Raw genomic sequence first — 25587 nt, 5'->3', positions numbered from 1 at the left:
AACTAACTGCTGTGTGATAATCAGTTTTACGTTGTTTGTTTCATGGCCAAGTATTCAATTCTCAGCAACTATTTATTATAGTTTTTATAATGCAATGCAAAATACTTGACACAACCAACTTTTTAAAAAACCTACTGGAAAACATCTCCTTTTTCTTTATTATGAAAATTTTTATCTTTCAAAAAAATTATTTTTCAACGCAGCGCAGTGGCTCACGTCTGTAATCCTGCCACTTTGGGAGGCCAAGGCAGGCAGATCACAAGGCCAGGCATTTGAGACCAGCCTGACCAACATGGTGAAACCCCGTCTCTACTAAAAATACAAAAAATTAGCCAGGCGTGGTGGTGGACGCCTGTTATCTCAGCTACTCAGGAGGCTGAGGCAGGAGAATCACTTGAACCTGGGAGGCAGAGGTTGCAGTGAGCCATGATCATCCCACTGCAGTCCAGTCTAGGAGACAGAGCGAGACTCCATCTCAAAAAAAAAAAAGAAAGAAAGAAAAAAAAAGAAAATTTCTTCATAGAGATGGGGTCTCAGTGTTTTGCCCAGGCTGGTCTCACAACTCCTGGCCTCAAGTGATCCTCCCACCTTGGCCTCACAAAGTGTTGGTATTACAGGCATGAGCTACCACACCTCGCTGAGAATTTTCATCTTAAGCACTTTAAATTGTCTGCTACTTTTTCAGGAACCTAATTGTTGTTTAAACAAATAAATGAGTCAGTGATCAATAAATGACTGTTTGGCATTGCTTAATAAGAAACAGTAGTCCAAAACCATGCACCTTTATTCAAAAGTAAAATCAGTTTTTTTATTATTCTTTTATTGTAGCTAAAAAAATTCTATATTTTTTTACTGTATCTCACAATTGCAAATTAAAAATGTATATAGCTGCACATTAAATATTTCTAATCATAGGACTTATTGTTGATAAAACACAGAAACCTCTTATCTAGATAAGCAAACTGAGGGGCAAAGAAGTGACATGGTTGGCCCAAGGTCTTGCAACTTACATATTAACCTTCTGAGTGATCAAAGACAAATAATTGGCCTTTATCTTTATGAAGTTATTTATCTAGACAGTGTATCCTTTAAAAAGAACAACTATAATTTAAAAACACTGCAAAGAAAGTAAATGTAAAAGTTATGTATTAGACTTGTTTAGACATAGTCCCTGAGTGGTATTTAAACAACAAACATGGCCAGACGCAGTGGCTCACTCCTGTAATCCCAGTACTTTGGGAGGCCCAGGCGGGTGGATCATGAGATCAGGAGTTCAAGACCAGCCTGGCCAATATGGTGAAACCCCGTCTCTACTAAAAAATACAAAAATTAGCCAGGCGTGGTGGCGGGTGCCTGTAATCCCAGCTACTCGGGAGGCTGAGGCAGGAGAATAGCTGGAACCCGGGAGGCAGAGGTTGCAGTGTGCCAAGATCAAGTCACTGCACTCCAGCCTGGGTGACAAAGCGAGACTCCATCTCAAAAAATAATAAAATAAAATAAACCACAAACATTTGTATTAATTGAATAAAGGAATTATGACGTAGATCTTTTTGGTAGTGCCTCATGTGTAACTGTGGCCTAACGAGACTAGTTTCATTAGTAGCGTACCAGGCACATAGTAGGCTATCAGACTATTCATGAAATGCATCCACCAGCCAATGTCAAATTATATCTCAAACTTCATATTTAAGCCATTTTCCAGAATTTGTGGCCTATTTCTTTCGAGTTATATTAGTTGTGATTTTTAAAATAAAACTTTCATTCATTTTTTGTTGAGATGGGTATCTCACTATATTCCCCAGGCTGGTCTTGAACTCCTGGGCTCAAGTGATCCTCCCACCTCAGCCTCTCAAAGTGCTGAGATTACAGGCGTGAGCCACTGCATCCAGCCTCAGTTGCAATTTTATACTTCTGTTTAGTTCACTAAATTTTCCTGAAACCTTTTTGACAAATGTTACCGGTAGTTTATAAACCAATGTATCAGCTGTTCTAAATTAAAAATTAAGATTATCAATTTGCTTAGTTTTTGCTGCACCTGTCCTGTTGGGAGTGCCATTTCTCTCTCTTCGCTACCCGCTTAGCCAGAAAGAACTTCCAGCTCACTAGAACAGATTGCCATCCCTCCCACAAATAAGCAAAGCCTTACACATTTGGCAGTACTGAAAAGGCTCCCTTCAAAAAGCTGAGTTAGAAGCTTCCTCCAGAACTCCTATGAGTTGGTGTGCTTATTCCAACAGCCCCTTCATCATTGTCTACATTAAACCCAGTCCCAGTTTGATAGGAAGAAGTGGAGAGAGCCATCCTTTCAGAGACTTTAGCAATGGCTTTATCAAAGTGCTCATTTATTTTAATCAGCATGCAGAGTAGAGCTCATCTGGGTAGTTCATGCCCAGGTGGTGGGTGAGTACATTCACCCCTCATTTGGCCACTGCTGCTGTGCCCTGTGTTCTTCAGAAGTCGTTTCTCCACTGAGGCTGCCAGCCTGGAAGCTCTGGCTGAGCACTGGGGACCAAATCCACCTGGAATGAGACGGTTTGCTTAAATCCATTTGTAAATGATAAAGTACTTTACAAATGTTAGACATTATTACTGGTCACTATGGGAGGGCGCCACTCTTTAGTCCCTCTGTACCTTACCTTGGCAATGTAAATCTTTCCATCTTTATATGCATCTCACAAATAGTTTGTGCTTCATTTTTATGAAGTAAAGAGTGATACCACCTGCTCTGGTTACCTTTATCAGCCTATTCAGCACCCTCTCAGTATTTTTCTGTAAGATATTTTCACTGGTAAGAGTTTTTGTGGCTTAAAAAGGAATTTTGACAATATCCCTTCAAATTCCAAAGCTCTTTCAAAAGAGACTAAATCTATCTTTTGTTCCTCCCAAGATGTATATGAAAATTCATTCTTTCCCAAGACTGTTTTACCTTTGCTACTACTTCATGCGTTGCTGTTTGTTCCTCGGGGTGGAGGAAAGAGCACAGTAAAGTTGTGCGTAGTTAATGCCATCAGCACTGCAGATGCACGTGCACACACATGAACACACATGACTGTTTTGTTTGCTAGCAGCTAAAAGTAGTAAAGGCTGAGGGGCACTGTGTTACTCACCTCCAAACAGAGTGATGGATGACATGTTGTTTTGTCATTCCACACTGTAGTAAATCCGTCATTAAAATCACCCTCTGAGGACAAATTTTTGAAAGAAGATTACAAATCTGTAATGGCCTTCACAGTTTTTATATACCAAGCAAATTAAGTTATAAAGCAACCTTTTTCAAGTGAATTAAAATGCAACTGTACTACCTTATAACATCAATTCATATTATGCTGACTTGAGCTTTAATTGAGCCATGTTAGTTTATAGTTTACATTTTTTTCTAAAGATTCACTTGTGGCCGGGTGCGGTGGCTCATGCCTGTAATCCCAGCACTTTGGGAGGCCGAGGCGGGTGGATCAAAAGGTCAGGAGTTTGAGACCAGCCTGGCCAACATGGTGAAACCCTGTCTCTACTAAAAATACAAAAATTAGCCGGGCATAGTGGCAGGCACCTGTAGTCCCAGCTACCCGGGAGGCTGAGGCAGGAGAATCCCTTGAGCCTGGGAGACCTAGAAGTTGCAGTGAGCCGAGATTGTGCCACTGCACTTCCTCCTGGGCGACAGAGTGAGACTCCATCTCCAAAAAAAAAAAAGAGTACTTGTATTTTAATTTAGGATAGGCGCTCCTTTGCTCAAATTAGAGTGGTCTGCTGTACTAGTCAAACATCTACGACTCTATTGAGTCTATTCTGCCTGTCAAATGCTGACAGTACTTCTGAATCCCATTTATTGATAAAGGCATGACTTGTCTACACGGAATGCTTACTACCACTTACTGATCCTATTTTTTCTAATCCAAAAACTATTGAGTGTTATATTCCATAAATCAATTTGTGGACATAGCTTAGCTTGAGGTCTCCCCCCGCCCCACACCTTCCCAAGGAAATAGGTTTATTGTTTTATTTAATTATAAAAGCAATACAATAAAAAGAGGGAAATAGTGGAATGCAATACAATAGAAAGAGGGAAATAGTGTATATGTAAGCTGTTATAAACTTAGCAATTATAAATTTAAGCAGAAAGGCTGAAGAAAACAATCTTTTAAATTAAAAATCATCCAAAATCTATCATTTATACATTATCATTATTATGTTGTTGTCTCTCCTTTCAGACTTTTTTCTCTTGTGTCTATAAACCCATAGATTGACCTCATTTTTGTTTTTAAAATGCCTTTTATACTACTTCTATTTTGTAAATAGCTTTTTTTCCTTAAGAATATGTTACAGACATCTTTGGATAGCAATGCGAGGATTTTTTTCTTTTGGTCAGGATTTTTGTCTTACCATCCCCTACTCCTCTCAATTTCTGTTTTTTATGATGAGAATGTATTATAGCTCAGGGCATAGTCATCACAATACCCTTTGTGAGGGTATTCATCATCTTGGTTTTTCAGTGTAAAAAATCATTGAATTGTAGTTACCCTTGCCAAAAGATAAAGAATGAAGCAATTACATATTCCCCTGAGATTGCTGAAATTTGTCCTGTAAATTAACCATTTAAGAAATTCATTACAAAGGTTAATTATGTCAGATCTATAATTTTGTTAAGGTTCAGATACACCTGGATACTGTCTGTTCCTTAACTTGGGTGCGACAGTGGTTATTGAAGTGGGAGGGATCAACAATTTGTTTGAGAATAGCAACTAGACATGCACTGTCCATTTACTGTCCTATGCTGCAGCATTCTGCCCAGTAGCCAAAACAAGGGAGGTGGCAGGAGAAGCCAGTTCATGACACTGACATTAGGAATGGTTGCCACTTCGGGTTCACTGGAAATTGAAGGATAGTGTATGGCTTTGCTGTAGAGTCACATTTCAACATATGAGCCACACTGAAGAGAAGAGCATTTTTTAATTTGCATGTGTAGGTAAGCAATGCTGCTATTCTCGCAATCACCAGAAATGCAGAAAGTTATCTCCTGTTAAATTGTTCTCCAAATGGCTAAACTGTTTAACATCGATGCTGACTGTTGTATAATCTAAAACAATATTTCAGGATGCAGCAAGTCAGTGTTTCAGAGGTCCCTGATTTTGGTTAAAATGGTCTTTGCATGTGTTCTGGGTTTTGTTGTTGAACTAAAACTCACTTTCTTCCAAAATATTTAGGCACACAATTAAAAAAACACCATAATCTTAGTCTCCATACTACGCTGTTCATCTACTCCAGAATTGTACTGAATATAGCATGATAATAGGGCGGTATGGAAGAAGAGTAAGTTAACACTCACTGAAACATGTTCCAAATTCTCTTCTAAATGCTCTACATATTTACTTTTCAGAGATACTCGCAATATGGCCAACTTAGTACCATTATTTGTTTGATGCAACTTGGCAGTTAAGCCTGATGTCATTCAGAATCCAGTATGTGTAAATCGTTTCCAAGCATTAGAGCCCTTCAGGAATCAGAGTTCAGCAGTGTTGCCTTTAATTGACTCAAGTAGGACTTTGTCAGCTGATGGGGTGCTCTACCAGTCACAGTGGTTTTGAAAAATGGGAAGTGTTTTATTATAATTCTAGGTATTGAAACCAAGGGGGATTTGGTACAAAAAGTTTCACAAAGAAATTAGCCAGTAGAATTCAGATAGAGGGAAAGGTTCATGTGAAGACAAGAGATAAAAATGAATTACATGAACAAAGATGTTCCATCAAAATTTACAGAAAAGCAGTTTTCAAGTTTACTTGCCTAATTATAAATAATAAGACTTGTATTTGTAAAAGCTTAGAATTGTAGGGCTGGAAGAGACCTTAAGGAATCATCTTTTCCAACTCCCCTTATTACAATTCATTGCATTGAGTTGAAGAAAATTGATTTGCCCAAATCTTACAATCAAATTATTAGTAGACTTTGGAATAGAATCTAGATTCTCTGGCTGCTAGTATTCTGCTTTTTTTTTTTTTTAACAGTTCCCTAATCTGTTGGGCTTCCCAAGATAGCTCATATTGAGGCTCTTTTAACCCCTTTTTTTTTTCTTCCCCTAGTAGAAAGTGTTTGCTTGCCCCATGGGCCTGAGAAACAAAAGTCCTGGAATCTTTCTCAAGGTTGCATTTATCTAGAGCACCAGGACTTCAGCTCTCAGCCCCAAGAGGTCTGGCTTTTAGGCCTCTGGATTCTCCTTTGGCTGCCATTATTCCTGCCAGCACTTTGAATTGCCTGAACATGTCATTCCTCAAGAATGTGAGGGGGAAAAATGTTATTAACCGAGTGTTTTCTTAAATATAAGTATAGCAGTATCTAAACAGGTGAATGTCTGGGGTAATAAGCAAAAAAAAAGTTAAGATTATTAAATGAGCTTACTAAATTGTGAGTGGCTGGTAGCCTTGTGGTCTTTCTAGAAATATTTGCAGTTTTAAGGAAGGGTGATACTTAAACACGTCTTTCTTTGGTATAATTTTAAGAATAAACATTTCGGCCGGGCGCGGTGGCTCACGCCTGTAATCCCAGCACTTTGGGAGGCCGAGGCGGGCGGATCACAAGGTCAGGAGATCGAGACCACGGTGAAACCCCGTCTCTACTAAAAATACAAAAAAAAGCCGGGAGCCATGGCGGGCGCCTGTAGTCCCAGCTACTCGGGAGGCTGAGGCAGGAGAATGGCGGGAACCCGGGAGGCGAAGCTTGCAGTGAGCCGAGATAGCGCCACTGCACTCCAGCCTGGTGGACAGAGCGAGACTCCGTCTCAAAAAAATAAATAAATAAAAAAATAAAAAATAAATAAACATTTCAGGCAATGGAAAGAGATGGACATATGCACTGGGTAAGTCACCCTTATCTGGAACAGTTTCAACTTCTTAGGCTACTCTTGCTTTTTATAATCTCTTTCCTTCCTCAGCTTGTTAACTCAAAGAAATCTAAAGCTTTTTCCTTAATGGGTTGTCATTGGCTATGGAGGTGTATTCTGTTCAAGTGAGTATACCCATTTGTAAGTACAGGTCGTTTATAAATTATGAACTTGTAAGCACAGGTTTACTCAATGAGAAAAAGAGTCAGAGAACAAAATGTTCTTGTTGCTTCTGCCTGGTCTGGAGTTTCAGGGAAGTAAAGGAACACTGTGGTTAAAGTTCATACCATCATTTTGACATTTAGTGTCAGACTTTCTCTTTGTAAATCCCTCTTCACGTTACCAGTGCTGGTCTCAGAGCTCAAACTGTTTCAAAACCATAACATTTCTTAGTGAGTGATTGATCTGTATTATGTGTCCAGCCATCAGGGGGATCTTGGGATGTTGCTTGTGTAAACTGTAATCCAATCTGATGCTGTGCGTTTAGTTACAGTCTTTCATAGACCTATTGGCGATACTCAGTCCTCCTGGATTTGGGAATGGGGCTTATCTGATACCTTCAGGGGAAAAAAAAATCCATTCATTTTTCTCTCTTCCCCACTTAAATAACTCAACTCATGTGGTAACACTGTGGGATCATTGTCCTTCCAGTTCCTCTGCAGCTCATATTGCTACAATATTTCTTAAGCATTTGGTTACCTAAAGGACAATGTGATTTAAAAAAAAAAAAAAAAGACTTTGTATGTGCCTTACAAATTAACCCATCTGTAAAGAGCTAGGAAAAATATATGCCTTCAATCAGCAAAAATTTCCTATCAGCAGTTCTGTGTATATTACATAGTATAAATGTAAATATATAAACTTGGAGATAAATGCTCATGTGTTAAAATGTTAAAGCAAGTCTTTCTACAAATTAATATCATTTGCCTCTAAGAAAATGTTTATTAAACCCAGGGTACCTGAGATTGAAGTATCTTGTTGTTTGGGTCTGTATTCTTTGGCTTAATAATGTCTTCAATTACAAGAATGATAAAAGCTGAAACAAAATCCTTTAATTCAATCAGAATGGAGCTGAATTTTCGGAAGCAAAGAGTGGAAATCTGATACAGGACTGCATAACATAGGAAGTTAAATATACAAGATATTAAGACTTGTAAGAAGCGGATGGGGTTGCCTTGAGGAATTCTTATTTGAAATGGCTGCATTGAACATTATCATAAATACCACTATTTTATCCTCTCAAATTAAGATGCTTTATGCAAACTACTCTAAATTGTACAGTAGTTCCAAAGAGACCATTTACTGTTTTCTGCTTGTTTTACATCCTGGAACAAGTTCAAAGCTTTTGATTTCACTTGATTAAAAAAAAAAAAAAGTCTGAGCCTTGAAAAATAATACAGGTTTGATGAATATGATTTCAGTATTGCAGTTCTGTAAAAATTTTCAGTGTTTATGGTACATTTGACCCAGGGGCCCCACAGTAAATATATCCACAGTGCATTTTAAGTGCAACAGAATGAACATATTTGAAAGGTTAGCCATTCTTTTGCTTTTGCTTTTTTTTCCTGTAGTATGAAAATTAGCATTGTAATTGCTCCCAGAATGGGAGTACTGAAAAAATATCCACCTGACAGAAATAAACATGCAGAAAATAAATTGAGTTAAGATTTCATTAGTTATCTGAAATGTAGTTTATGTTCAAAATGGCTATTACTCGATTTTCATGTATATTAGTTAAATGCTATGCTTATAAGATTTTTTTTGGCTTGAATTATGACTGAAAAAAATTGGATCACAGCTTTAATATCCAGGTGGGCAGTGCCATTTGCTGAGATCTTAGTGCATAGCACAAGATTTTTTCTGTCAAGCACAGATTCTGCCTTGCCACTGAGCCTTCTGAAGCATTCTGAGGTAACAATGGAGATATATTTAAATTTTTTTTTTTTTAATTTTTCTTCTTGCTTTTTAGGTTGTGGAACTTTTAGCAAGTGCTCTTATGGACTTGATACAAGGAGTATATCACGAAAATTCTACTTCAAAGGTAAAGGATTTCAGAGTCATAAAATGTTATGTTATAAGCCCTCGTGGTAAAACTAGAATAATGAAAATGTCATTCTTGTTTTGTGTTTAAATTGTACATGGCTTTTTTTTTTTTTTTTTTTTAGATTAGTGTTTTGGCTACAAATTCATGGCCATACGCTTAGTACATAGCAGACTTAGCCAATTAAAACAACCTCTTATCCTCTGGCTGGATTCACAGTCTGTTCAATCTGCAGCAGCCCAATAGACACTGGGATGCTTCTGGCTAGCAGGTAGTAGTGTCACAGGCAGGCAGGCTGGAGGAGCAGCTTGTGCTGAGGCAACTGAGCCCATCCTTTCCCCAGAGGAAGGGTCCTTCCATGTCACAGAGGAGTGGACCTTGATCCTAAGAAGATGACTGTTGAGGAGGTGGGATGGGGATGTCTTTTATATGTAAGACCCAGAATTTACTGCATTATTAGATTCTTTATGATAAGAAGTAGGATGATTGCACAGCTGGATTATTTTGATTAATTTTATAGGTCTAGAATTAAGATTTTTTTTGACTCATTTAGCAGGACATCTCAAGAAAGGTTAGGTTTTATTTCCTTAAAATGCAGTTATTTCATTTCGGTAGGATATTAGATGTGAAGTAATTGCTTCATTGACCACCACCATCATTTAACATGGTACATACTATTATAAGGGGCTCCTATCTTAGTGTTTCATTATTCTAAGTTCTTTAGCTTCTGTATTAGGAAGATTTCACTCACTTCAAATTAGAAAAGGTATGCATGTATGCACATCTTAAGCTTTTTGACATTTTCACTTGAAAAAAGAAAGATAAATTTTACTAGAAGTGAAACATAGGGCATGAGCAACTTGGATAAGAAATTTAAAATTTTGGCCGGGCGCGGTGGCTCAAGCCTGTAATCCCAGCACTTTGGGAGGCCAAGGTGGGTGGATCACGAGGTCAGGAGATCGAGACCATCCTGGCTCACACGGTGAAACCCCATCTCTACTAAAAATACAAAAAATTAGCCAGGCGTGGTGGCAGGCGCCTATAGTCCCAGCTCCTCGGGAGGCTGAGGCAGGAGAATGGCTTGAACCTGGGAGGTAGAGCTTGCAGTGAGCCGAGATCGTGCCACTGCACTCCAGCCTGGGCGACAGAGCGAGACTCCGCCTCAAAAAAAGAAAAGAAATTTAAAATTTAGAAGTATAACCCAGGGACTCTGGGTGGTTCAGAGACTGGTTAGTAGAATGTGAAGAATTGCACTTTGGACATCTGCTAACATTTGGTTCAAATAACTGCAGTTCCTAGTAGGCACATCTAGCCTCACCTAAGCAGCATATTGGTATGCAGAGACCTCACAGGATGGATGACCACAGTGGACCTTTCAAAGGCATGCAAGTTCACTACTGTGGATGAAGGTTAATATCTGATTGTAAAATGGGTGACTACTAGTCTAGTTCCACTTGTAGAAAGTTACCTTGTATAGATAGTATGATGAAGATGACAATAGCTAAGCAAATAACCCTGTAGTAAGTGATTTGCCTGTGTTTCTTCATTTAATCTTCACAGAAATCCTGAGAGATAGGTACTACTGCTATCCCCATTTTACAGATGTGAATACTGGGATTGAGAAAAGGTTGAGTAATTTTCCCAAGGACACACAACTTGTTACCTCTCAGGGATTTGAAGTCAAGAGCCCAGACTCATTTTTTTTTTTTTTTTGAGACAGAGTTTCGCTCTTGTTGCCCAAGCTGGAGTGCAATGGCACGATCTCAGCTCACCACAACCTCTACCTCCTGGGTTCAAGCTATTCTCCTGCCTCAGCCTCCCAAGTAGCTGGGATTACAGGCATGTGCCACCACGCCTGGCTAATTTTGTATTTTTAGTAGAGACAGGGTTTCTCCATGTTGATCGGGCTGGTCTCGACCTCCTGACCTCAGGTGATAGGCCCACCTCGGCCTCCCAAAGTGCTGGGATTACAGGTGTGAGCCACCGTGCCCGGACCAGGATTGGGGTCATGGCAGACCAGAGTGGTCTTGGAAAATGCAACATTTAGGCACAAAAGCGGGAGTGCGTGTCCTCACCTAGGTCTGTAGGAGTGGAGCCCCAGCCAGGGACCTGCCTTTCTCTACCCAGCTACCCAGCACTTCCCCGTCCCCCCTCCCATATCATCTGTACTTTAGTGAAACCTGATTTGATAGCATCTATCTGCCATATCTGAGATCCCACTATATGATAATTATAGTGACCCGTTCTGGATGTTGAGACACTGTTTTCCCTTGGGATATTTTCAGGGTGTTCAACTTAGTTCCATATAAGATGTTTATATTTTACAATTAAATATGTTAATTTTTACATGAAAGTGTTATTGTTTACATGAAAGTGTTGGTTTTAAGGTTCTTAATTTATCTACTCTTACCATTTGTCCACTATAATTAGCTCAGTTCATTAATAATTATGTGACCATGTTTTAAGTACTTTTTATGTCAGGGAGACCTAACAGCAACAATTAATACTTAGATAGCCCTTTACAGTTTGCTTATACTTTCTTTGTACACAATCACCTATGAAAAGGATGACATTTGTTGGTATTCCCATTTACAGAGGAAAAGCCTGAAATTCAAACATAACAAATGGCAGGAAAGCATAGTGTCTGAAAATTGTTTGTTAATATATTAACATGTTTCACAGTTCATAATGAACCCAGGTTTTTCTTGACTCTAAGTCCCATGCTTTTTCTCATATTTTTATTGTGTTTCTTCCCGAAAAAGAGAAAAGAAGAAGCAACAAAGTCTTTTTTGAGACAGAGTCTTGCTCTGTCACCCAGGCTGGAGTGCAGTGGCGCAATCTCAGCTCACTGCAATCTCGGCCTCCTGGGTTCACACCATTCTCCTGCCTCAGCCTCTCAAGTAGCTGGGACTACAGGCACCCGCCACCATGCCCACGCCTGGCTAATTTTTTGTATTTTTAGTAGAGACGGGGTTTCACTGTCACTGTGTTAGCCAGGATGGTCTCAATCTCCTGACCTTGTGATCCACCTGCCTCGGCCTCCCAAAGTGCTGAGATTATAGGCGTGAGCCACCGCGCCCAACTGCAAGAAAGTCTTTAAAGGGCTGTTGATTGTACTTGAACCACCACTTAGCAAGCAACAATTGCTGACTTTATTTATTTAAATACAGAGATTCAGAGGAATGCTACCTTTATTAGCTACATTTTATTAAAGAGACTCTATAGCAGTGCTTCATTCATCTGTCCTCTTTCCCTGCCACCTCCTCATAGCCCTTTTTTAAGCAGTTACATTTCTGAAAATAGCCAAACCATTTAAAGAGCCATTCTTTTTTCATAATGGAAACAGGATGGCGTGGTGGCTTAAGCCTATAATCCCAGCACTTTAGGAGGCCGAGGTAGGAGGATCCCTTGGGGCCAGGAGTTTAAGACCAGCCTGGGCAACATGGGAAGACCCCATTTTTACAAAAAATAAAATAATTAGCTGGGCATGGTGGCCCATGCCTGCTCAGGATGCTGAGGTGAGCAGTCGGATTACTGGAACCCAGGAGTTTGAGGTTACAATAAACTGTGATCGCACCACTGCACTTCAACCTGGGTGACACAGCAAGACCCTGTCTCTTAAAAAATAATAATTTTTTTTTAAAAGAAAGGAAACAAAAATGCATGGTTGAACTGTAGTAGTGGGAGTGCTTCTTGATGCCTCCATTTGTGCCTCAGGTCCAATTTAGGTTAACTACATTTCCCTTCCTAACCAGAAAAATTCTTGCTTTTTTTCCTGAGTGTGCTTACCATTGCAATAGCTCTCTTCAGAATTTGGTTTTTCTAACAGCCCAAGAAGTACTTCAGATGCCAGAGAGAGCACTGCCTCCACATGGAGTGCTTTCAAAGTTTTCATGTTCTGGCAGGACTGGGAAGCAGCCACAAGTGGAGGTCATGTGGAAAGAGAGGCTGCCTCTGTGGATCTCTGTTGCACAACCTCCGTAGCCTTGGGCCAATTTAGTACACAAAAGAATTGCTTTGTGATTTAAAAGAAGCTGCAAACCATTTCATCTCTCTAGGGGTAAGAGGATACAATAGCAGTCTGTTTTCTATATGGCAGCTTAATGCAGTGGTGAAGATCCTGGGTAGCAGGAAAATAACTTTCTGTTAAGTAGCATATATGTGACTAAGGTAGATGCATAACAACAAATGGAAGGGAATTGAAACTGGATATATTAGAAGTCACCTTCTCCAAAAGAAGTTTATAGAGCAGCTGAGCGCGGTGGTTCATGCCTGTAATCCCAGCACTTTGGGAGGCTGAGGCAGTTGGATCGCAATGTCAGGAGATCGGGACCGTCCTGGCTAACACGGTGAAACCCTGTCTCTACTAAAAATACAAAAAATTAGCTTGGCGTGGTGGTAGGCGCCTGTAGTCCCAGCTACTCGGAGGCTGAGGCAAAAGAATGGCGTGAACCCCGGAGGCGGAGCTTGCAGTGAGCCTTGCAGTGAGCCAAGATCCCGCCACTGCACTCCAGGCTGGGGACAGAGCAAGACTCTGTCTCAAAAAGAAAAGAGAAGAAGAAGAAGAGGTTTGTAGAGCAATTACCTAATTCTCCTTAAAGCTGTGAAAACTTAATTACTTATATTACTAATACTTTTTTTTTTTTTTTTTTTTTTTTTTGAGACGGAGTCTCGCTCTGTCGCCCAAGCTGGAGTGCAGTGGCCGGATCTCAGCTCACTGCAAGCTCCGCCTCCTGGGTTTACGCCATTCTCCTGCCTCAGCCTCCGGGGTAGCTGGGACTACAGGCGCCCGCCACCTCGCCCGGCTAGTTTTTTGTACTTTTTAGTAGAGACGGGGTTTCACCGTGTTAGCCAGGATGGTCTCGATCTCCTGACCTTGTGATCCGCCCGCCTCGGCCTCCCAAAGTGCTGGAATTACAGGCTTGAGCCACTGCGCCCGGCCACTTTTTTTTTTTTTACAGAGTCTCGCTCTGTTGCCCAGGCCAGAGTGCAGTGGTGCGATCTAAGCTTACTGTAACCTCTGCCTACCCGGTTCAAACGATTCCTGTGCCTCAGCCTCGCAAGTAATTGGGACTACAGGCGCACACCACCATGCCTCACTAATTTTTGTATTTTCAGTAGAGATGAGGTTTTGCCATGTTGGCCAGGCTGGTCTTGAACTCCTGGCCTCAAGCGACACGTCCTCAGTCTCTCAAAGTGCTGTTACTTACTCATACTTAGTAATGTACTAAGTTGAATTACAGTTATATAAACATATAAAATAGCTTAGGAAATTCATCCTTTGTTCTAGCCGTTGAAATATATTTTCATTTTTGCATTGGCTAGTTTGTGAACCATTTCTTCATTATAATAAAAATTAGCCATTCTGATTTCTGTAGTGTTTATAAGAAAATATATCTCCCTCTCTGCATTTTAAATGTTAGCTAATTGAAGAAAGAAGCATTTGAAATAAAAAAATTGTTTGTTTTTTTTTTTAATTTTTTTTTTAAGAGGTAGGGTCTCGGCCAGGTGCGGTGGCTCATGCCTGTAATCCCAGCACTTTGGGAGGTGGAGGCGGGCTGATCACCTGAGGTCAGGAGTTCGAGACCAGCCAGGTCAACATGGCGAAACCCCGTCTCTACTAAAAATACAAAAAAAAGCTGCGTTTGGTGGTGCGCGTCTGTAATCCCAGCTACTCAGGAGGCCAAGGCAGGAGGATCGCTTGAACCTGGGAGGTGGAGGTTGCAGTGAGCTGAGATTGAGCCACTGCACTCCAGCCTGGACAGAGCGAGACTCCTGTCTCAAAAAAAAAAAAAAAAAAAAAAAAGAGGTCGGGTCTCACTCTGTCACACAGATGGGAGGGCAGTGGTGTGATCCTCACTCACTGAAACCTTGAACTACTGGGCTCAAGCAATCCTTGCCTTCGGAGTAGCTGGGACCACAGTAGCCTACCACCACACCTGGCTAATTTTTTAAAGCTTTTGTAGAGACAGGGTCTCACCATACTGCCCAAGCTGGTCTTGAACTCCTGGCTTCAAGCTACACTCCCTCCTCAACCTCCCAAAGTGCTGGGATTACAGATGTGAGCCGCCATGCTCAGCTGGAAAATTGCGTTTTACATGGTCAAGAGTTCACCAGTTAAACTGTTTTATATGTTATACTCATGTTACTTACTGTACTCACTAAATATTTTACATTTTACAAAATTGACTTTGGATTCACAAACCTATATATCTAAAATCTAATTGTCTTATCATTTTAACTTATCTTCCAATTAGAAAAGTAGGCCGGGCACGGTGACTCACGCCTGTAATTCCAGCACTTTGGGAAGCTGAGGCGGGCAGATCACTTGAGGTCAGGAGTTCGAGACTAGCCTGGCCAACATGGTGAAACCCTGTCTCTACTAAAAATACAAAAATTAGCTGGGCGTAGTGGCACACACCTGTAATGCCAGCTACTTGGGAGGCTGAGGCAGGTGAATCGCTTGAACCTGGGAGGCGCAGCTTGCAGTGAGCTGAAATCGCACCACTGCACTCCAGCCTGGGCAACAGAGTGAGACTCTGTCTCAAAACAAAAAAAAAAAGGTAGAGTACATGTTTATTAAATAATAATTGAAAACAGAAAAAGGTCAAGAGAAAAATAAAAATTATTTTATAAAACCATCTCTCAGAAATGAATCATGATTATGTTTTAGTATATTTCTTTCTAGATTTTATTCTGTATTGAGTTGTTTTGAGTTGTTACTGCATATAACACTTTGCATATTGATTTACTTCCCAACATAATCATTTTTGTCATTAAAAGTCTTCAAAAATGTAATTTTGATGATTGTTTAATATTTCTTCACATTGTTATACTGTAATTTACTGAACCATTTCACATTTTGGGGGCATTTACTTTGTTTCTAATTTTTCGTTTGTTTTTTGGTTTTTGGTTTTTTTTGAGATGGAGTCTCTCTCTGTCACCCAGGCTGGAGTGCAGTGGTATGATCTTGGCTCACTGCAACCTCTGCCACCTGGGCTCAAGAGATTCTCCTGCCTCAGCCTCCCGAGTAGCTAGGATTACAGGTTTGTACCACCATGCCCGACTACTTTTTGTATTTTTAGTGGAGACGGGGTTTCACCATGTTGGCCAGGCTGGTCTCAAACCTCTAACCTCAAATGATCCTCCCACCTCAGCCTCCCAAGTGCTGGGATTCAGGCATGAGCCACAGTGCCTGGCCTGTTTCCAATTTTCTTTACTAAATTAAACAATATTGTGATAACATCTTAGTGTATATAACTTTGCTCAATTTCAACCTATTTGCTAACAAAAAAAATTCCTGAAAGTGAGATTCTTGAATCAAGAAGAGTATTTTCAGTATACCTCTGTTCAGAAAAGGATTACTGTCCTGAGAAAAACCTGCTTATAAGGTTGATCTTTGGCTAGCATTAGAGAAGTTGAATTTTAGGAGTGTTCCTACCATCCTCCAAATGATAAGAATGGCTCACAGTGCCTTAACTGTTTGCAGACAATATAGTTTATACTGAATACCTGCTTTCCTTCTAGGAGTCTGGAATCTTGCTACATGCTAGGCAGAAAATGCGTACATGACCAGCCCTAATAAAAACCCTCACCACTAAGTCAGTCTCCAGTAAATCTCCATGGTAAACAATATTTCATACATGTTATCACAGCTCATTCTTGGAGGAATTAAGCACACTCGAGTCCACTGAGAGAGGATTCTTGGAAGTTTACACGTGGTTTCTTCCAGACTTCACCCTATGGGGCTTTCTCTTTTTAGTGGTTTTGCTTTGTATCCTTTCACTGTAAAAAAGTCATTACGATGAATTTGACTATATGCTGAATAACATCTGTCATCCTAACAAATCATCAAACCTGGGGGTGGTTTGGAGATCCCGAACACACTCATTTTCTGATTCTTTATTGTTTATTTTCCACCCACTCCTGATCCTTCCTGGGGAATTTAATCAAGGTCCTCTGCAAAGGCAGTGTCTCTGACTCATGTTGGTGTTGAGATGGGGAACAAGACACCTCTTTCCTGTCTCCAGAGGTTCAGCTCTTATTGGCTTGGCCTCAGTCTCAGGAAAGTGAGAGGGTTTTAAAAGAGAATCCAGTTCTCTTGGGAAATAACTGGTTTTAACAAGTGACTTGAGTTGCAAAGATCCAGTCTATTTTTTTCAAGCACAGATTATATTAATACTTTCAGTATCAGTCAGTGGATTTTAATGATGAATATTATTATGTTTTTGTGGGGCAAGATAACTTCTGTTCTTCTGTCCATTTCTTTTCTTTTCTTTTTTTTTTTTCCTGAGAGATGGAGTCTTTCTCTGTAGCCCAGGTTGGAGTGCAGTGGTGCGATCTTGACTCACTGCAACCACCGCCTCCCGGCTTCAAGCGATTCACTTGCCTCAGCTTCCCAAGTAGCTGGGACTACAGGCATGCACCACAACACCTTGTTGTTTTTTTTTTTATTAGAGGTGAGGTTATAGTGTATGTTGGCCAGGCTGGTCTCAAACTCCTGCCCTCAGGTGACCTGCCCGCCTTGACCTCCTAAAGTGCTGGGATTAAGGTGTAAGCCACTGTGCCTGGCCCATTTGTTTTTCTTTATGCTTATCTTCCTTTCACTCTCAGGCAGCTTTCAAGTAAAGTATAAAAATAAGAGGCCAGGGCCGGGTGCAGTGGCTCATGCCTGTAATCCCAGCACTTTGGGAGGCCGAGGCAGGAGGATCACCTGAGGTCAGGAGTTCGAAACCATCCTGGCCAACATGGTGAAACCTCATCTCTACTAAAAATACAAAATTAGCTGGGTGTGGTGGCGTGTGCCTGTAATCCCAGTTACTTGGAAGGCTGAGGCGGGAGAATCGCTTGTACCTGGGAGACGTAGGTTGCAGTGAGCCAAGATCACGCCATTGTACTCCAGTCTGGGCAACAAAAGCAAAACTCTGTCTCATAAATAAATGAAAGAGGCCAGGAGTGGTGGCTGATATCTGTAATCCTAGCAATTTGGGAGGCCAAGGAAGGGCAATCACTTGAGCCAAGGAGTTTGAGACCAGCTTATGCAACATGGCAAGAACCCATCTCTACAAAAATTAAAACATTAACCAGACATAGTGGTATGCCTGTAGTCCCAACTACTTGGGAGGCTGAGACAGAAGGATTGCTTAAGCCCAGGAGGTTGAGGCTGCAGTGAGCCATGTATATGCCACTACACTTCAGCCTGGGTAACAGAACAAGACCTTGTCTCAAAAAAAAAAAAAAAAAAGATAATTCAGTCCACTAGGAAGTTAAGGATTGTCTTCTACCTGCAAAGCCCTGTGCTACCATCTAAAATACAGTAAAAAGAGCCAAATGAGTTTTTCCCATTAAGAAAAATAGCAGGAGGATAATGTGAACAAGAAGCCACATCTGGATGGGGAATCAGAAAGGACATTTTAAAAAATGTTATATTTGAGATGGACATTAAAGATTGGGAAGATGTCTATAGATGGAGATATATGGCATTCCAGGTAGAGGAAATAGCATGATGAATGGAAAGAAAGCATATTTGAGATCAGGGCTTCCTTCACATAGGAGTAAAGGAATACTGAAAAGTAATATTGCAAAAGTAGGTGTTTATAACACATGGTAGAAGATCTGTAATGCCAGAATGTATTATTTTCCTTTTTTCCTTCTTTCCTTCTTCCTGAAAGATTTCTTTTAACCTTGCTTGTAAGACAGGTCTAATAGTAATTTTTTTTTTTTTTTTTTCCGAGACAGAGTCTCTCCCTGTTGCCCAGGCTGGAGTGCAATGGCACAGTCTCGGCTCACTGCAACCTCCTCCTCCTGGGTTCAAACAATTCTCCTGCCTCAGCCTTCTGAGTAGCTGGGATTTCAGGTGTAAGCCACTGCGTCCAGCCACTAATGAACTCTTTTAGCTTTTGTGTGTCTGAAACATATGTTCACTGGATATAGAGTTCTAGGTTGACAATTTAGTTTTCCTTCAGTATTTTTAAAGATGTTGCTCCATTGTTTTCTTGCTTTTATTATTTTCAACAGGAAAGCCACTGCCGTCTTTATCTTTGTTCCTGTAGTCATAAATAGATCATCATGACTTTCATTTTCTTTTTTTCATATTTCTTTTGGTTGGGATTCATTGGGCTTCTTGGTTCTGTGAGTTTATAGTTTTCATAAAACTTGGGGAAAAAGTTATTATATCTTCAATTTTTTTTCTGGCTTTCCTTTTCTCCCCTTTTATAGGGACCTCAGTTATATAGTAGGCTGCTTTAACTTGTCCCAAGTCACTGATTCTTCTTCTTTTTTAGTATTTGTGTTCCATTTTGGATAATTTCAGTTGGTGTGCATTCAGGCAGACCAGTTTACATGTTCTGTGTTTCTACTTAATATGCTCAGTGTTTCTTCTAGCTCCTTGGCATATGGAATATAGTTATGAAAACTGTTTTAATATCCCTGTCTACTAATTATATCATCTGTGTCATTTCCTGGGTTGGTTTCAACTGAATGGTTTTTTTTTCCTCATTATGGGTTGTATTTCCCTATTTTTTTGCAACTTGGTTATTTTTGGGTGGGTGCCAGACATTGTGAAATTTATTTTGTTGGATACTAGATAGTTTTGTATCACTATAAATATTCTTGAACTTTCTTCTTGAATGTAGTTAAGTTACTGACAACAGTTTGATTCTTTCAGGTGTTACTTTTAAGCTTTATTAGGCAGGACTGGAATAGCATTTAGTCTAAGGCGAATTTTTTTCACTATTAAAGCAAGACCTTTCTGAGTTCTTTACTGATGCCCTGTGAATTTTGAGTTTTTTTACTCTGACTTGTGGAATAGGAATTATTCCCAGCCCTGTGTGATCTCTAGGGATTGTTTCTGCTGTTCCTTCTGGGTGATTCTTTCTCCAGACTTTAGTAGTTTCTTTGTACCGATGCATTGGTAATACTCGGCTGAAGACTTTAGGGAGGATCTGTGTTTACCTTCAGAGCTCTCTCTGCAGCTCTCTCTTCTTGTGTACTCTGCCCTATGAACCCTAGCCCCTAATTAACCCCTTCAGCTTCTCTAGACATCCAGGTTCACCTTTTCAACTCAAAGGTACTGTTAGTTTCCTCTGCGTCCTGGCATTCTCTCCAGGCAGAAGCTGGAACAATTATGAAACTCATCTCGTTTATTTCCCATTTCTCAGGTGTCACTGTCTTTTGTTGCCTGATTTCAAATGGCTTATAACTTTTGTTTCATATATTTTTTTCAGTTTTTAGCTCTTTCAAGCAAGAAAGAAAACCTCATCCCTTTTGCTCCATAATTTTCAGGACTTTAAAAAATTTATATTATAATGACTTTTATAAAAATAAGGCCAGGCACAGTGGCTCACGCCTGTAATCCCAGCACCTTGGGAGGCCGAGGCGGGTGGATCACCAGGTCAGGAGATCAAGACCATCCTGGCTAACACGGTGAAAACCCGTCTGTACTAAAAATACAAAAAGATTAGCTGGGCATGGTGGCGAGTGCCGGTAGTCCCAGCTACTTGGGAGGCTGAGGCAGGAGAATGGTGTGAACCTGGGAGGCGGAGCTTGCAGTGAGCTGAGATTGCACCACTGCACTCCAGCCTGGGTGATAGAGCGAGACTCCGTCTTGAAAAAATAAAATAAAATAAATAACAAATATAGCATTTCCCTCCTATAAATTTTATGGTGCTATTGCATTGCTGGTACCCTAAGTGCATGTCTAGTGTGTCTATTGGGTACATTGGCCGTGGGAATAAGAAATAAAAAATGACACCAATGTTTTGCATCTAATTGACCAGAAAACTTGATTATATAGTTGCCAGCCAAAGATTGGTTTTAGAGAGAAGCAGATAAGTTTAGCTGAGGTCAAATTAATGTTGAGGTGCTGGCAGAATCTCCAGATGAAAGAGTAAAGAGCTCCAGAAAGGTGATTTGGGAATTCATCTTTGTAGACTGATAGGCAAATATTTTTAGGTAGACAAAAAAAAAAAATCTAGTAAGATAAAAACAGAGCCGGGCCTGGTGGCTTACGCCTGTAATCCCAGCACTTTGGGAGGCAGAGATGGGTGGATCACCTAAGGTCAGGAGTTAGAGACCAGCCTGGCCAACATGGTGAAACACTGTCTCTACTAAAAATACAAAATTAGCTGGGCATGGTAGCACACGCCTATAGTCCCAGCTACCCAGGAGGCTGAGGCAGGAGAATCGCTGGAACTCAGGAGGCAGAGGTTGCAGTGAGCTGAGATGGTACCATTGCACTCCAGCCTGGGCAACAAAGTGAGACTCCGTCTCAAAAAGAAAAAAAGAGGCCGGGCGCGGTGGCTCAAGCCTGTAATCCCAGCACTTTGGGAGGCCGAGACGGGCGGATCACGAGGTCAGGAGATCGAGACCATCCTGGCTAATACGCTGAAACCCCGTCTCTACTAAAAATACAAAAACTAGCCGGGCGAGGTGGCTGGCGCCTGTAGTCCCAGCTACTCGGGAGGCTGAGGCAGGAGAATGGCGTAAACCCAGGAGGCAGAGCTTGCAGTGAGCTGAGATCTGGCCACTGCACTCCAGTCCGGGCGACAGAGCGAGACTCCGTCTCAAAAAAAAAAAAAAAGAGTAAAAAAATAAAATAAAAAATAGAATGGAGAATTGAAGAATATGGAAAGGAAGTTGGAGTGATTATCTACCAGGCTTTACTGTAATTGGACTTTGAATTTGACACTGTTTCTTCCCAAGTAACACCAAAAGAAAAAATATATTATGTTCTGAGTTTTTCATTGTTTAATTACTAATGCTACAGATACTGATTTTTATTTTTATGTTTTTTAGAGACAGAATCTCCCTATGTTGCCCAGGCTGGTCTTGAACTCCTAGCCTCAAGCAGTCCTCTTGTCTCAACCTCCCAAGTAGCTGGGACTACAGGCGTGTGCCACCACGCTAGGCTCTGGAAATTCTAGATTAATTGTTTCTCATTGGAGTCTTTATTTTTTTTTTTTTTACATTTATATTTATTAATTTAGAGACAGGGTCTCACTCTGTCACCCAGGCCAGAGTGCAGTGATGCAATCATAGCTCACTACAGCCTCAAACTCCTGGGCTTAAGGGATCCTCCCACCTCAGTCTCCCAAGAAGCCAGGACTACAATTGTACACCACCACGCCTGCCTAATTTTTTAAATTTTTTTTGTAAAGGCAGGGTCTCCCTTTGTTTCTCAGGCTGGTCTGGAACTCCTGGCCTCAAGTGATCCTCCCACCTCAGCCTCCCAAAGCACTGAGATTACAGGTGTGAGCCACCACTCCTGCCCTCTCACTGGATTCTAATTAAATTGCTTGTTATCATGAATCCTATAGTACCCATAGAGCTATATTAGGCAGTTTTGGTAAAGTGTATATTAGTGATCTTGTATTGAATTTCTGCTGTGTGAAGGGTAGCATATTGAGTACTATTGGAACATTCAAAACAAAGCAATAAAGAGCACAGACCAACCCTCAAGGATCTGATGGTGCTTACAGGTCAGAGGAAATACATGCACATGAAGCCACAGGAGAGCAATTTTCCCATAAGACCACATGTAAAATTGTAAGGAAGAGACCATATATGTAGGAGAAAGTGCAGCATTAAGAATTCAAAATGTTTGAGCTTCTTGGAAGATGTAATTTTAAAGCTGAGTCCTTAGAAGATACAGTAGAAATGAATCAATAGAAACTATTGGACCAAGCACAGTGGCTCACACCTGTAATCCCAGCACTGTAGGAGGCCAAGGCAGGAAGATTGCTTGAGCCCAGGAGTTTGAGACCAGTCTGGGCAACATGTTGAGACTGTCTGTACAAAAAAAAAATTTTTAACTAGGTAGATATGGTGGTACATGCCTGTGGCTCCTTGGGAGGCTGAGCCCAGGGGATCGACGCTGCAGTGAATAGAGATCGCGCCACTGCACTCCAGCCTGGGCGACAGAGCAAGACCCTGTCTCAAAAAAAAAAGAAAAAGAAAGAAACTATTGAAGTTTGTTGGGATCAAGAAATTGTCATTCAGCATTAACTGGGAAGTCAGATTTGTTTATTTATTCATTTAATGTGTCTTTTGAGCATCTGCTGTGTGGCAGGCACTGGAAATACAAGTGCTCAGTGAATAAGACATCTTTGCCCCCATGGAGCTCACATCTCAGAGGAGAGGCCAACTGTAAATAAGAAATCACCTGAATAGATGAACAAGAGAAATAACTGGAAGCAGTAACTGTATAGGAGATAACTCAACAAGGAGAAATGAGAGTGAAGTATTGAAGGACTTGCTTTAGATTTGATGTTCATGGAAGGCCTGTTTTAGGAAATAACATGTAAGTTGAGATCTCAGTGACAAAAAGCAGCCAACTATGTTGGTGGAAAAAAACATTCCAGGAAGAGGAAGCAACTCCTGCAAAGGTCTGAGGAAGGAATTGCCTTAATCTGTCCAAGGAATAGAAGGAAGGCCCACCTAGGTGGAGCATGGTGGATGAATAGAAGAGTTTCTGGGGAGGCGGAGGTGGGAGAATCACTTGAGCCAGGAGTTTGAGGCTGCAATAGTTCAATTTCAGAGGGGCAGACAGGTGTTATTAAAATATATGTAATAGAAACATAAAGGTGCTTTGGACACAGGTTCAGCTACATCTAACTAAGGAAAGAAACCTATCATTCTGTTTTAGCTATTACTCTGTTGTAGTTATTACTCTAGGACTGCTCATTCAACAAATGTTGAGTACCTATTATGTGCTAGCAGCTGTGCTAGACAAATCAGGCACGTGGGTCTTGAGAGCTGAGGTAGAGACAAAGGTACAATGGGAGCTAGAACTGGGGCTTTACTAAGGAAAGGTGATTTTTTTTTTTTTTTTGAGATAGAGTTTCGCTCTTGTTGCCCAGGCTGCAGTGCAATGGCACAATCTTGGCACACTGCAACCTCCGCCTCCTGGGTTCAAGCAATTCTCATGCCTCAGCCCCCTGAATAGCTGGGATTACAGGCACTCACCACCACGCCCAGCTAATTTTTGTATTTTTAGTAGAGATGGGGTTTGACCATGTTGGTCAGGCTGGTCTCTAACTCCTGACCTCAGTGGATCCACCCGCCTCGGCCTCCCAAAGTGCCAGGATTACAGGCGTGAGCCACTGCGACCAGCCAGGTGATAATTTTTAAAGGGAGAAATAAGTCAGTGGATAGATCTTGAACATTTTTATTGAGGAATTTGGATTTAAAATAGTAAGCAGTAGCAAATAACCATAGGGTCTTACACAGTAAGATCTTTGATAAAGATGATTGTAGAAACTGTGAATAGGATAAATTGGAAGCCAAAGAAATTAGAAGCAGAGAGACCAGCTGGAGGAGCGTTGAAATAAAAACAGGTGTGAAGCAACAGACACGATTGTTGGCAGTGGAAACAAGTATAGGACAAGGGCCCAGGAGTTCAGCAGGCATCCTACCTTTCAATGTATTAAGTGATTTACAATTGATGTCTCCTGTTTTATTACTGTCTTACTGTGTATTTTGTGGAACTGAGTCAACATCTAGCGTCTTTTAACCTGTTCTTTGCATATCACAGTCTTTTATTTTGATGCTAAGCCCCTCCTAAACAGCATTTCCACATGAAACTTACTGCATTGCACAAAAATATAGTTTAAAAAGTAATTGATAATAATTAGGAGTATAGGGTATTTGTACAGGTTCATTTCTGTCTCTTTGCAGAAAATAGCATTTCTAGTCTGTCATGAGAGGCCCCAAGCTGAAACAGCCCAGTTTAGCCATTCCTGAATTATTTAAAAAATTTTTTTTTACTTTAAATAGAGATGGGGTCTTACCATCTTGCCCAGGCTGGTCTCAAACTCCTAGGTTCAAGGGATCTTCATGCCTTGGCCTCCCAATGTGCTAGGATTACAGGCATGAGCCACCGTGCCCCACCTCCTGAATTCTTAACCTACAGAAATTGTGAGAAGATAAATGTTTACTCTTACTTTAAACCGCTAAATTTGGGGAGATTTTTTTCGCAGCAGTAGATAACTTATGTACACATTCATGCCCTTTGCCATGTCACTGTAATGTCCTCCCACTATGGGCAGGGGGTACTTACCTGTCCTTTAACTCTGGGCCCAATTGCTTTGACCAGTAAGAGGCTCTCTCGGGCCTGTGTCGTCACCATGAGAGAAACGTGCCCTGGCTAGTCTGCCGGTCCAGGAAGAGTGAGAGACACTTGGAGCAGAGCCTGTGCAGCCAACCTGGAGACGTGCAGTGAGAGGCAGAGGTACCAGTCTAGATGAGCTGAATCCCAGCTGATCCAAAGACACTGAGCAATAACAAATGACTGTTGTTTGAAGCCCTGAGTTTGGGGGCACCTTTACCAATAGTACACTGGAGTCAGATGGATTAAGAGATTTGTGGGGAACTGGTGGTCTAGGCCAAGCGTGAGATTAGGGAGCTGGTTTGAAGAGTTTAACTGGAGGCTTCTAGCCTGAGGACCTAAGCCCTACCCTCTAGGCTTAGGAACCATTTAGTAACTGGAATGTCAATCCTTCCCAGGCTAGGGAGGGCAAAGATTTGGTACTTGGAGTTTCAGGAAAGCCATGTCAAGGGCTGTTCATGAAGCACCTTACAGGGGCTTTTTTTTTCCCCCCTTCAGTTTTGTAGTTTGTGGTGATTTAATTTGCAGGATCACCACAAAGTCATTGCAAAATCTTTACTCCTTCTTTTTGCC

General features: G+C 41.0%; 1 protein-coding gene across 4 annotated transcripts in view; it reads left to right on the top strand.

Annotated features, from left to right (window-relative positions):
• Positions 1-25587, top strand: part of PDSS2 (decaprenyl diphosphate synthase subunit 2) — a 308361-nt gene that overhangs the window by 202206 nt on the left and 80568 nt on the right. For all 4 annotated transcript variants that reach the window (XM_033234756.1, XM_033234758.1, XM_033234757.1 and 1 more), the window contains exon 4: positions 8838-8909. In XM_033234756.1, the coding sequence (XP_033090647.1) occupies positions 8838-8909 (72 nt within the window). The remainder of the gene's footprint in view (positions 1-8837; positions 8910-25587) is intronic.

This window comes from Trachypithecus francoisi, unplaced genomic scaffold (genome assembly GCF_009764315.1).
Source record: "Trachypithecus francoisi isolate TF-2019V2 unplaced genomic scaffold, Tfra_2.0 Lachesis_group15, whole genome shotgun sequence".
Taxonomy (NCBI): Eukaryota; Metazoa; Chordata; class Mammalia; order Primates; family Cercopithecidae; genus Trachypithecus; species Trachypithecus francoisi.
This window is presented reverse-complemented; position numbering and strand designations above follow the sequence as displayed.